Source organism: Rissa tridactyla, chromosome 16, assembly GCF_028500815.1.
Source record: "Rissa tridactyla isolate bRisTri1 chromosome 16, bRisTri1.patW.cur.20221130, whole genome shotgun sequence".
Classification (NCBI taxonomy): Eukaryota; Metazoa; Chordata; class Aves; order Charadriiformes; family Laridae; genus Rissa; species Rissa tridactyla.
In genome coordinates this window covers 7,352,863-7,366,498 of record NC_071481.1, presented here as the reverse complement: position 1 = coordinate 7,366,498, position 13,636 = coordinate 7,352,863, and the positions used below count along the sequence as shown (strand labels likewise).

At 51.1% G+C, this 13,636-nt stretch overlaps 1 protein-coding gene and 1 long non-coding RNA gene across 3 annotated transcripts in view; both read right to left on the bottom strand.

Moving 5' to 3' along the window:
* The window catches only part of IFFO2 (intermediate filament family orphan 2), a 43,659-nt gene extending 37,950 nt beyond the window's left edge, over positions 1 to 5,709 (bottom strand). For both annotated transcript variants that reach the window (XM_054222507.1, XM_054222508.1), the window contains exon 1: positions 4,863 to 5,709. In XM_054222507.1, the coding sequence (XP_054078482.1) occupies positions 4,863 to 5,491 (629 nt within the window). In that variant the 5' untranslated portion in view covers positions 5,492 to 5,709. The remainder of the gene's footprint in view (positions 1 to 4,862) is intronic.
* A 292-nt stretch (positions 5,710 to 6,001) lies between these two features.
* On the bottom strand, positions 6,002 to 12,577 carry LOC128918379 (uncharacterized). Its single transcript, XR_008469519.1, has 4 exons — positions 8,904 to 12,577; positions 7,859 to 8,163; positions 7,198 to 7,392; positions 6,002 to 6,587 (listed from the first exon to the last, which is right to left on the bottom strand). It is a non-coding gene; the product is annotated as an uncharacterized LOC128918379 (long non-coding RNA).
* Between the last annotated feature and the right edge of the window lie 1,059 nt (positions 12,578 to 13,636).

Here is a 13,636-nt window from a genome sequence, read left to right as displayed (position 1 = left end):
CACATTTTTATTAAGTTCCCTTCTTTAAAAAAAAACGAGAGCCAGTTAGTTTTGACGCGCGCGGCCTTTGACAATGATAATCTTTGTCCTTTCCAGCTGCAGCAAATTTAAGATAATCTCTTTTTCAAGTGGACTTTATTAATCTTCCAAATGAAATACCATCCTGAGGTAAAACAATTATTTCCAGTTCAACCCTTAGTAAGAGTTAAGTCGCGGCTGGAAAAGACGGCTAACATCTGGCAGACTCAATATCTGCACCAATTAAGAACAATTTTGAAACCATAATATACAAATCTATTCAAGTGTTCAGACTAAAGCTCTCCACAGCCATCAGCAGCCTTCTTGCAGCTAAAAGAAAAAAAAAAAAAAAAAAGGAGGGAGGGAGGAGAGGGAATGACTGCAGAAGGTTTTCACCGAGTCAGCAGCCTCCGGCTGGCCACACGCAGCAGTATTTTGCCTGTCACAACACCCAGCGACGTGCTGAGATCTTCAAGGGAGGGAGATCTCCCTGGGTGCCCAGCTGGCAGGGGAGACTCCCCACCCCAAGGAGCCACCTCTCGCCAGGTCCTCACACCGTCCTCGGCATCGCTGCCTGACAGCATCCCTCCGACGGCCTGCCTTCGCCAGGAGACACACCGCCAGCGCTCCGGCCTCGATCGACAATCTAACTTGACTACTTGGGGGGAAAAAAAGCACATTTGTTTTCCCCTACCCGTAACCGAGTAGATGTAACTCTCTTACCAACAGTAACACAGGGCATCACTGTTCACTGGAGATGCTGCGGCCCCGTTCAGCTCGGCTGCCTGAAGCCCCAAGGAAGGACCCCAAAGCCCACACGGAACAGGGACGGGCAGTTACACAAGGATGTGCTGGTTTCACATCCCCAGGTACTCTTCAGAAAGCAGATTTTTCCTCTAAATAACCTAAACAGATCACAGTAACCCGAATTCCCTCGCAGGGCAGTGGCACAGTCACATGCCAGCAATTAAACCTGCTTATCCCCCTCCGCGCAGCGGAGGGCATTCAACATTGGGCATTCAAACAATGCCCATTTAAAAACCCACAGCTCTTCATCTCACCCCAAAGGAGGTGAAGCAGTACAGTTGATTATTTTTTTCTGTCTAGAACAAAAACACTTGGCCTGCGTGTTTCAGCTTACAAGTTCTGACTTACCTCCATTTTCAGATAACTGTCCCTGAAGGTTTTGTTTTTTTATGGAGTTAATTTGACTACAAAGGAAGTGGACAATTTTACCTTTTCTTGTTAAAAGGGTAAAGCCGATAAAGGGCAAGCAAATAAAAAGCTACAAAGGATTTGGAATCAGATCTATGGCCAAAAGCTCTTCTAAATGCTAGCATAGTTTGAAAAAAAAAAAAAAAAACACAACAACAACAAAAAAACCCAAACAAACCCAAAACTAAAACACTAAGGAAAATGAATTTTAAGTTCATTTTTCCTATAAAACTCCTCCAGTTACTGACTCCCACAGCTGAAGTCATAATCCACAGTGTACAAGCATGATCGTTACTAAAGAAATACTGCAAGATTAAGACCAACATGTTAAGTAGAAAGAGATTCATACTTATGTACTATTTGTGTAAAATAACATCATCTGGGAAAAAAAAAGGGGGAATTTTGTTCTGAAATATCTGCTGGGCTTCTGAGGGGGAACATTTCCTCATTTGTACTTTAGATACAAAGCAAGCCTGGGTAAAATATGATCTAGGTGCTCTACTGACTACGCGCTCTAATATTTTCTAGACCTCAGAACTCCAGTGTTCAGATGTCCAAGAAGAATGATTCTGGGGGGTGGAACAAAGGAGTCGAACATATTTTCCTAAAATGAAGCCATCGGTAATGCCAAAAATTGCACAGGCAGAATTTCATTGGAAAGAGCAGCTTAGATCACCTTCCACTATTATTTTTAAGAGTAGCAGTAAAGCTACCTTTAAAAGAAAGGAAATGAAAGGGATTATGTCACCTCTGAATGCCACCATTGCATTTTTCCTTTCGCAAGTATGACATCAATGAGTTTGGGTCTCCAACAATAACAGACACATCACACATGAGCCATGTCTTTGAAATCAAGGATTCACTCGAGCAGTATTCACTGACTTGGCAATGCAATCACCTCCCTGGCGTTTTCCTGGAAGCCAAATGTTTCAAACAAGACACATTTGCTAGCTGTGCCCTCCTTAATCATGTGGTCATCCTGGAAAGGAAAAAAAGCCTCCAATGTTTTAGGAAATAAGTAAGTGTGACGTATTGCCATCTGCTTAAGCATCATTGCATATTGACTTGGTGACTTCTTGGTCAGGCTACAAGGCCCGATTGCTTCAAAGAGGCTGCCACGTTCTGCTGGTTCTCGAGCAAAGCAAAAGGGTTATTTTCTCAGTGTGAAACAACAACCGTGTACAAAACCATTCTCCAATACCTCTAGCAAACAGGGTGTTTCCAACACCAAGCTACCCGCGCTCTGGAGTGGTGTTTCACAGGAATGCTGCTCAATAGGCAAAGGGGCTGCTCATCGCGGCATCTTCGCAGGATCCCAAGTCCGCCTTAGAAACTCGGGCAGGCACCTAACTTTCTGCAAGCCCCAACAGCACCGTCAGGAGACGGGCACAAGGCTTGTTTTCCACTTGGAGCTCATTTCCCTAAATAAAACTCCATCATCAAAGGGTTCACAGCCAGATAAGGTAAACCTAAAGTGCGTATTTATATACATGTGCGTACACACAAGCATGCCAGGACAGAGAATCCCTCCCCTGCAAAAACAAACAAGAAAATATTGGTACCAATCTTCGCAGGATTGCTGACAAACACTGCAACACCCCATTAGCTCATGGTAATGAAATCCAATTGACTAATCTACTCTGTCTGCGAGAAATTAAATTTAAAACAGCACAGTATTACTCTGTAAGCATGCAAAAGTGTGCTCAAGGCCACCAGCAAAAAAGCCATCTACCCCAAAAGAGCTTAACGTGTGATGTCCATCTGATGAGTGAAGGTCACAGGAGAGTGGAATAATCATTCCAATTACATAGTAATAAACGTACCATAAAAGACACACTGCAGATATAGTACTGGTGTGATACGTGTTGATATGCATTAATCAAATTTTATTTTCAAGCACCAGGAGAAAAACCTGCTACAAGAAGAGGAAGTGCAGTGAGAATAAGATTTGTGATTGCCTACAAAGAGGCCCGTTTCCATTGAATTTATGGAGTGTGCAAGCACTCACACCAGAACACAGACTCTGGGGTGAAAATTTGCTGTATACAAGCAAGTGGAAGCAGAACAGACAGAATCAACTATGTATCTGTAGAAAGACTGAACTTAAAGGGCCCGCAAGTCTCCTCTTCCCTGAGAAAAAAAATATAAATAAATCACACATCCATTAAAAAGAAGAAGTATGCCCAGCTTTTGGTGGCATAACCCACACCCAACACATGTGTTCCATAACCAAGCCACCACCAAGCGCAACTTCCTCTGAAGCACCACTACTCCCATCGCCTTGGTACCAACCGTAAAAACAAAAACAACCCTGTGCCACAGTGGCATCTACTATTCTAGACTGAAAAAGAGAGGCCAACTTCTTTTTTCCATCCAGATTCAGTGGGTGCTCCGGCCACAACGTACAGAGCAATCAAGGCACACAAGCTTTAAGAAGATGCACTGAAAACAGACAGTACTTTAGTTAACCAATAGGCCAGAAATTACTACTTAAACAGCGTAAGCCTGCCGATAAAATCTCTCTAAACCGATTTAATTCACAAGAAAAGGTCTGGTATAACAGCTGATGGCTAGAGGGATGCAAAGAGCACACTGCAGTCCTGTTACCCTGGACAGAAGAAATTCAGCTACGCTTCACAGGCCACAGAGCCCAGAAAAGCCAGCTGCCTCCAAAAAAAAAAAAAAAAGAAAGGATTAAATTTGTTCTATGGAAAAAAAATAAAATAATACAAGGCTGGGAAAGGAAGAAATGCATTTTAAGCCTTAAGATGCCAAAACTCCAAACGGGAGTGCCCACGCCAGCCCCAAAGGACAGGCAGCTCATCAGACAATGCAGGAATCTCCCTGCAGAATCCCAACTAGCTTTTCTTTTTTTTTTTTTTTTTTCCTCCTCCTCCTCTGGCCTCCATCTCTGCCACAGCCAGGTTGAGCAGGCGAATACAGCAACCCGACGGGAACGCTCTCCCCATCACCGGGGGGAGAACAGCACCAGTTAAAAACCCAGGGCTTCCCAACAGGCAAAGCAAAACCTCCAGATTTACCAGGGTTTACAGAGCCTGGCGTTAAGGCTTTTGTTTTGACTAATTCGGAGGAACATCTGGGAGTGCAAACCTTCCCCTGCAGTATTTGCAACCCAAATATTGCAGCACTGAGCTAATTTCAGAGAGCTGGCTGAAATCGACTACTGGAGTGATTAGTCCAGAAAATGAAGGCAAGCTAAATTTAGGAGCAACTATGCAATGCAATATTAATAACAGATTATCTCCCTTCTCCAAAAAGGACTTTTTTTTAATTTTTTTTTTTTTTTAAGTCAAGCTGACGTTCCTTTTAAGATCAAGGTTCCCCAGCCTCCAAGGGAAAGATCTTACAGTTTTCCATACATCAGGCTGAGGTGCAACCCCTCCCTGGAGGCAGAACCCCCCAAACCCATTGGAGCATCCTCCCCAGGGAGGGAGCCCTGATGGGGATGGGGGGGGGAAACCTGTCCCCATGTCCCCAAGGGTCTCCCCAGACGCTTCCCCCGCCCCAAGGAGGGACTCGCCCGTTTCCCCGCACTGCAGGAGCGGGCGGCCCGCATGCCCCCCCCCCCCCGCCTCTCCCGCAGGCTCAGGCCCCCCCCAGCCGCTCACTTTCTCTTGTACTCATCCCGCTCCCGCTTGACTTTGGCCAGCACGTTGTAGAGGGCGCGGATCTCGGGGGTGATGGTGTCGATCTGGACCCCGACGCCGTCCGGATGGATCCAGGAGACGCCGGGCCCCTGCACCGTCTCCAACCCGCCGCCTCCGGTTCGCCGCACCTGGGTATAGCTCCAGATGGTGCCGGGCAAACGGCTGTAGTGAGGGGGGGACGAGGCGAGGGGAGCGGCGGCCAGGCCGTGGCCGGGGCCCGGCGGCGGCAGCAGCGATGGGGGGGTCCCGGCGTCGGTCTGCACGGCCTGGTCGCGGGAGAAGGTCTTGTAGCGCAGGCGGCGGTCGCGTTCGCTCTGCTGGGCCGCCAGCTGCTTCTCCAGCAGCCGGTTACGCCGCTCCAGCTCGTGGACCTTGGCCAGGAAGCAGCGGAACCGCACGTTCAGCCCCTTTAGCAGGTGGATGTTGGAGCCCAGGTCGTTACGAAGCGCCGCCGTTACCGGCGGGCCCCCACCCGCCGCCGCCGGGCTGCCGGGGCCGCCTCCACCGCCGGGCCCCAGCGGGCAGGAGGCGGCGGCGGCGGCGCCGGGGGAGAAGGCGCGGGCCATCTCCCCGAAGAGCAGCGAGTTCATGGCCCGCCGCCCGCCTCAGCGCCTGAGGTGAGCTGAGGTGAGGTGAGGGGGGGGGCGGCCGGAAGCGGCGGTTTTAACGGTCGCGGAGTGACCGTTGGGCAGCACGCGGGCCGCTGAGGGCCGCCGGGGCGGGCGCGCTGAGGGGAGAAAGAAGGATCGATACCAAGACCGCCGCCGCCGCCGCCGCCACCGGCTCCACACGCTCCTGCGGCCGCCGCTGCCCGGGCACTGAGCGGCCGCCGGAGCGGGGCGGGCCCGGCTCCGCCTCGCCGCGCCCCCGGCTGCGGGCAGCGCTGCCGCCAGGCCACGCCCCCTTCCCCACACACCTCATCAGCATAACCACGCCCTCTCCCCATGACCCCGCCCCCTCCACCAAGGCACGCCCCCGCGGGACCCTCCGCGTGTCCCCAGCGAGGTCCCACCGCGGGGTGGGGTCGGGGGGGGGGGCGGCGGTTTTTGGGGGGTGGTCGGGTCTGTCGGCGCTGCTGATCCCCCGGTGTGCCCCCCGGATTCATTGGCTAAGGCAAAATAAATGAGGAAGAGTCGCTCCTGCCCTGTGAAACTCCCCCCCGGCCTTTGCGTCGCTGCTTTTGGCTCTCGGGGAAATCACCTAATGGATAAGATTCAATTATAAGGGGTGAATTTTGTTATCCGAATGCAGAGTCCTGCCTAAGTGCTAAATAACACTGATATTATAATAATTAAGTTATTAAATAAGCGTTTCCCAACTGCCGCTCCTGGACCTCTGAGCCACTCGGCAATCAAAGGATATTGTGTAATTGAATTATGCGATTACTCCGTTGCGCTGCCACGGATCGGAATGATGCTTTGTGAGCGAGCGAAGCACACGGAAAACTCTCGGTAACACCGGCGTAAAGCTGTAGTAACGCTATTCGCTCAAATAGTTTTTGAAATAAACCCACGGTGCTTTGCCAGGTGATATTTCTATTCAAACACGCGGGCAGTATTTATATTAAACTACATGGGCAGCAGCATCCACCTGCGGAAGCTCCGTCGGCACCCGCGAGCGCCGTAACCGAAGGCTCTTCAAAGGGCTCTGTTAATGCGTTACAAGCTCGTGTTTTCACAGCTTCTTCTCGAAAAAAACAAATAAATGTACTGGGTGGAGGCGCGATAATGTACCGGGTGACTCAAAGAAACACCTGAAAAGATTATCTTTTACCGAGCACAAAACCACTTCAGCCTCTGTTTATGTAGGCTGTAACCTGTGTTCTTCGCTGAGGTTACGGGAAAACATCATTAATACCTTGGTCATTAGGGCACGGCTGTAACTGCTGATGTTGGGTCCTGTCAATGCATCAAACGGGGCCATATTTAAAGAAAAATATTGCAGTTCACTGGGAAACGTTTCCATAGCACGTACCACCCTGCAGATTCACAGCAATACTTACAAAATGCAAAAATAGACTAAAACTGCCAATAATAAGGTGATTATTAGGGGCAGAAGCCAACCACGAGCAGGTTTCTCCCAGATTTGGGTAATTTTCTGGTTTTTAGGCACGCGGCATCCTCGCTGGCAGGCGGCAACGCTGGAAAGAGCCGGGCGATTTCAGAAACCGCGGAAACCGTGTGGTCAACAGCTGGGAAAATCCTTTTGAACAAGAGCTATTTTATTCTTTCCCTTAAGGAAGCAGGAAAACACCAGAGGGAATGATAAACCGGCCGGTTAATTAATGCTTTTGTACCTGCCCGGTAAGACGATGCATATCGTGATTGCTCGTTAGGCAGCACCCATCGCCTTGGCAGTGAGGGTGGATCCACCGGGCTGATCCAAAGGTCGTTAAATCAATGAATCTTCTTCCTAATGGGCTTTGGTTCAGCCCTGGGATGCGTACGGTCACCACCAGCTCCGCCGCCGGGCTACGGTTTCATCCCGGCCCCTGAAAGTGAATCACCCTGAATTAATCGCAACAATTAATTAGGTTTAGGCTCGGCTTCTTCGGTGAGGGCTCCTGCGACCGCAGAGCTGACCCCGTGGCCACCGACGCCATGCTGAGCAGCCGCGGTCCCGCACATGGGATACCCCATGGCAGCCGGGGACATTCCTGGAGGGATTCCTCTGATTCCTGACGGGGAAAGCTCTCCCACTGCCTGCCAATTGCAGATATAAATAAGGAAGCAGTGATTAGCCCTTTCCTATTCGGAGAGGGAGGAAAAGGGATGGGAAATGGTGCTATTTCTGAATGCAGAAACTATCCGGCAATTAAATAATGGTGACCACCCCTAGCGATGTTAATAATAATGCGTTGGGTTTATTTTTACTCTTAGTTACTTCACCCAAACACGGGCTGGAGCGGGGGCCGAGGAATCTGGCCCCTTGGATTTGGTTTTTACACCCATTTTTACCTTCGCTTTGTCAGCATCCTTCACTCGCAGACCTCGGGGGCTGTTTCAGGACTGCTCTCCACATCTGCTTAGGTTTTTTTAGTATTAAATTTCCTGGGTTGGGTTATATACATTGAGGCTTTGTCAGCCTGACACTCGTGGAAAGTTCTTGTTTCCTTGGCTCTGTCTTCCTTCCAAGGAACCATTTTTCAGCCAAACCAAACCAAACCCAGCAGCCTCGCAGTTGCGCCGAGTTACAGCGAACAGGTGACGCTCCCCCGGGCTGACGTGCGTCGCCACTGGGTTACGTTTGAATAAATCCCCCTCTGAAACAAAGGAGCAAAAATCCTTTGGCTTAACATCCGTAAACCCTCGAAAATGCCCCACTCAATAATCCCACCGGAGCCCTCCTCGGCTCCGACTTCCCAGCGTGGTGGTGAAGCGGCATCTCCTCCAAAGCCCCCAGCGATCGCAGCATCCTCATCCCCCTTCCTATTCCCTCGGGCAACCGCCCGAGCCTGCTCTTTGCCAGCCTCAGAGGTGGAAAGGGGTGATTTATTCACCCCGGACCCTGCAATACCAAGAGGTACCTTCTTTCTGAGGCTGCCATGGACCAACCAGCAAGCTTCAGTGGTTGAACTGGGATTAGTATCGCTCACGCGCGGCTCTTACCCTTGTACTGCAGTTTGGCGCCCAAACAAGGGTATTTGGGCAAACCAGGCTGCTGAAAGAAGTGGAATTTTTAACAGTGCCTCCCCCAAAATGGTTGGGTTTTAACCCAGCCCGGCGTGATGGTGCATGAGCATCGCTGGGGCGATGGGATTAGCAGCTGATGAGTTGCTGCAACCCCGGCTGCATTTTTGGCCAGTAAAGAGTTTCCGACTTCAGCCGGCCCTTTTCCCCGCACTCTCCTGTGGTTGCGCCAGCATCAGGGCTGTTTCTTGAGAAATCGGAGCAGAAAGCATCCCTGCCTGCCTGTGCCCTGCAACAGGCACGTGGGAAGATAGGCAAGAACGTGCCGGCTGCCCCGGTGACTCCTCCGGTGACTCAGACCCCCCAAACGCACCCAGTTGTTGCACAGAGACACGAAGGCTGCGCCTCTTCGCATATCAACAAGGTGTCGCTCGGTGGAGAAAGGGCCGGGTTAGCCACCGGGGTTATCGTCTCACGCCGTATAAGGGAAGCCCCTGGTTCGTGTTGGGAATTGCATCGGTCACCACGTCACGCTGCGGAAACAGAAAATACTTGGCAGGTTGGCTGCTATTGATAATGCAGGAGGAATGAGTTACATCAGCAGTTACAAAACCAGCCGTTTTTCCTCCCTGCAGGTTCCTTGTTGCCTTTAAAGGAGGTTTCTCCACCTCAAACAGTGTTTTTACCCCCCATATATTTTCTCCAAGTCCTATCAGCTCATGTGAAATAGGAGCTGCTGCTCAAATCCAGCACCTGCTCCCATTGCATGTCTATTCCTTTGCTCCAGTTGCTTTTTCAGCGATAAAAATCTCATTTTGCCACATCTGGGGGTTTTACGTGCATCAGAACAGCAAAACAGAACTCAGCCACCAAGAACTGGGGATGCAAAGGACGGACGGAGGCTGGTTGACTTCAGGACATCCCCGTCTCCTCTCCCCTGGGCTGGGGATGATCTTCTCTATGGAGATCGTGTAAATATTTTGGAAACAAAAGCTTCTGTACCAGGTGCGACCCAAAAGGGTGGGTGAACTCAGGAGCCAGGGATGCAGCAAGAGACAAAGATGCTGCGAAGCATCCACTAACTCGGAGCGGTTGAGACACGCTGTACTATTTCCTTGGAGACTGTGGCAATGTTCATTGCTTCCTTAGTAACCAAATATTTGCATCTGTATTGAGTAGAGCAGCAAATATGCATCGATAAGCCCGTACAGGCCGCCGCAGGTGTGTGGTAGGACGCGGTGATTCCTTTGGCAGCTCCTCCAGGATAATCACAGGATGCCGCATCGTTAATTTGCGCAAGCCCAAGTGCGCCGTTCCAATCCCGGCGGTGCGAAGCTTTTCATTCTGCAGGTCGCAGGTGGACCCTGGCATGATTAATTTAAATGCGGAACAACTTTCAAAGAATTTCAGTCTTGTGGGAAGAGATATGATATGATAGGATTTCTTTTCCTGCTGCCCCCCCCCACTCTGTAGCCCGCGCTGGGCTCAGCGATGGCTTGAGCACCATTCAAAGCTCAGAGCACAGAAGACGGTTATTGGGATATATTTTTAGCTCCCGATTTAAATCCCTCTTCCAGAAGCCATTCGCTGAGTATTTTCATTCCTTGTACTGTGGGGTTTTCTAGCCTGCCATGTTTTGCACCACACAGGATGAAGAAAAGCTTCCTGGAGGGAGCTGGCGATGGGAGTACTGGATGTTCTTGCCTTGGCCACACTGCTCTGCTCCAGGGCTGGTTTTCCTCCGAGCACCCCTCTCCCTGGGATGCATTTCTCACCTTCCCTCCTTCTCCACCAGCTTCTCCACCAGCGTGGGACAATGGGATCTGCCCAACAGAGGGGATCCCATTTTCTATCGCACCCTGGACCACTCCAGCCCTCCACCTCCCATCCCGAACCTGGAGAGATGCTCGTAGCGGCCACAAGAAAATTTGGTGTCAGCAGAGTGAGTCAATGAGCCGAAGCTTTCGGAGTGGCTCCCCTCTTGGATTTCCCAATGTCCCGGGGTGTTTCTGAGGGAGAGGTCTTTGGGTGGAGCACCTTGACAGCTAGACGCCCAGTTTTCAATGGTTCCCAGCCCGTAATGCAGCCCGGTGGCCCATGGCTGGAAAATACCTTTCCACTGCGCCAGCTGATGCAGTCACTGAGCTCGTTATATCAAAAGTGCTTACAGCAGGCAAAATACGGACCGAGGGAAGGGAAATATTAATGACCAGGCACTCGGGAGATGTGCCTTTAATGTCTGATCTCATCATTTGGGAATTAGTTTGTTGTCGTCAAATATTAGGAATAATTAAAGGATGGCGCTGGGTTCAGAACGCACTCATATTTGTTCATTAAATAAGATTAAAAAACGGCCTGGGAGAAGCTGCAGGGATTAAACACCCGAAGAACGGCTCGTGGGGTGTCCCGACATGCAGATGCTGAGCCGCCCGGACGATGTGGCAAGCACCAACGCCAACACACCAGATAACCAGAGCCACCAGCACAACAGATAACCCGAGCCACCAACGCAACACACCACCACAAACACCCATTAGGGGCTGAAACGGAGATTTTATCAGCCGGGCACACGTGCTACCCCAGGGCGTTCGGTTTGGCTTTCATTGCTATCCAGGGCTGTAATTTGTGTTAAAGCCCCGGAGGACTTCAGCCTTTGCAGGAGCAGCCCCAGCCCAGTTTCCCCATCTCGGGGTGAGGACAGCACTCCAGCGAGGGTTACTGAGGTCCTGTTGCCACAACGCTTGGGAAAGAACAAGCGCTAAGCGGGATTATTGTTAATAACCGTAATTATTGGGGTTATCATCATTATGGTAAAGATCTCCACATCTGAACGAATGACTGGAGCCTGACAGCCCATAAATCAGCGGGTATCCCTGGCTGCCCTGCCCTCCGCCTCCTTTCCCGAATTAAAGCATCTCCTTTATTCCTCTCCCACCTCCTCCAGCCCTCACCGCTTTCCCGCGGCGGGGAGAGATGCAAAAGATGCCGGACCCAACATCGCTGGCAAGACCAGCCAAGACTAAGCTTTGATATTTCTCTATATTTTTTAATATCAGTCTCTCTTCATATACCGAAGCTGAACCTAAACCACAAACTGCCTAATTTTGGCAATTTCAGCTTCGTATATGCTCTTCTCTCTATCGTACACCTTCCCCAGCGGAGAAAGGCTGTATGGCGGATGTTATCCCGCTTCCCCAGCGGCATAAGACTAATGCAAAAAAATATCAATATATTCCCCCTGCGGAGCAGGTCGGGATTAATCACAGTGGCCCAAATATCAGACCTGGGCTCTCTACATCGAAACCATTTCTCCTGCGGCTCCGGGGCCTCCCTGGGCATTTTCAGGTCACCCAGGACTCGCTGGAGGGTTGGCACCAGGTTTGGCTGGAGTTTGCCCACAGCTCGAGTTCGGTTATGATTCATCTAAAAGTGGTTTATATTTTAGAAGGGAAGAGAGCAGGCTGAGTCAGGCAGAGGAGTGTCGGGGCGGCGGCACGTTTCCAGAAGGCAGCCCCGGCTTTTTTGGAGTGGGAAATCCATCGAGAGGTGCCCGGTGCTCCCAAGGTGATGTAGGAAGGGGCAGGAGAGCTCTGCGGCACCCGGCTGCACGAATTAGGCAATGGGGAAGGTGTCTGATCCCTCCAGGGCCTGTGGCAATGGTGGGATGAAGGGAAAAGTCAGGACGGTGGGATGCAGGGCAGGAAAGAAGGTCTGGGGAGAGATCGTAACTCCTGCTGCAAATCTGGGATCTGTAGCGACAGAGCCTGGATGCAGGGAATAGCACCAAGTACGGGATTACCCTGTTCTAACAAAAGCTTAATAAGCACTATGAAAATAAATAAAATCTTTCAAGAGGCAGCGGCCAGACCTCTTCACACTCCTCAGAGGGCTGAAAGCCGCGTTCCCCATCCCAGTCTCCAGGGATGCTGCTTTTTGAGGGGAGCGATGCCCAGGGGCCCTTAACCTGCCTCAAGTCTCAGCGTTAAAACGCAGGGCCAGGGCTTCCCCTCAACGTGTCATTTGTACCATTTTATTTTTAACTAAAAAGCATCTCTTTCCTACCAGCACGTTCCCCTTTGGGAGGTGGAGCAGGATCTCTGCCGCTCTCCGGGGTTTTGAGAGAAGGGATGGAGCTGGTGGTTCCTCCCCGAGTTGAGCCATCGATGTGAACAAGCGGGATCAATCCTGCCAAAAAACCTGCAAATGGGGGTTTAATCATTATTTTTTTTCCCCCTCATGGAAACCAGCAAGGCAGTAACTATTCCAGGAGGTTGCGACTGGCTTCTCCCAGCAACTTCGTGTACTGGAGGGTACAAACCATGACAACCCCTGAAGTGATTTTGTACTTAACTCACCCAAGCATCTTTTCCAGTGGTCCTCGCAAGCCGCGCGGCTTGTTTTTCTCCGTGCCTTTGATTCTGTACGCGTGAGTCGAGAATCATCCCTGCGCGGGGTGATAACGTGGCCGGGCTGCGCCCCAGCGACGTGCAGCAAACAAGTCAAGGCCAATCTGATTTTTTTTATCTGGAGCCAGGCAGGGAGCAAAAACACGACCGAAGGAGTGGCTCCCAAACAAGTTCACACGGACTACGGGAGGTCTCCTGAGATGCGCTGGGAAAGCTGCTCCCCGGGCTGGCAGGGTGGCCGTTCTCCGGAGCAGCCAAACCCTTGCCTGGTTTCATTTGTGAATTTAAAGACAATTTGGAAGCCTGGACTTGGTGCTTTTTGTACTCATTTATGTCCCTTCCCTGCTCGGAGGATGTCTAGTCTTGGCCTCCAGCTGAACGGGGCATAAATCAGTTAAGGAAGCCCCGAATTGAAACCAGGGCTGGCCCAAAGGCAAGGCTGGGGCAGGGAGGGAATTTCGCAGCAGATTTGCTGTATTGTCACCGGCAGACGGCACAGCCGGTGTGACGGTGCCGGCTGTTTGCATAGCGGGCGCCGCAAGGGTTGTGCTCACTGCGCGGCGAAAGCGGTTATTCCTGTGACGGAGACAGCAAGGGCCGGGCTGGCGGAGCTGGTGTGATCTTCCTGGAGGAAAAGGTGCTCAACGGCCAAAGAAAGCACGTGGGACTCAATCCCGGTCTGGGAGGGACGGTGCCGGTG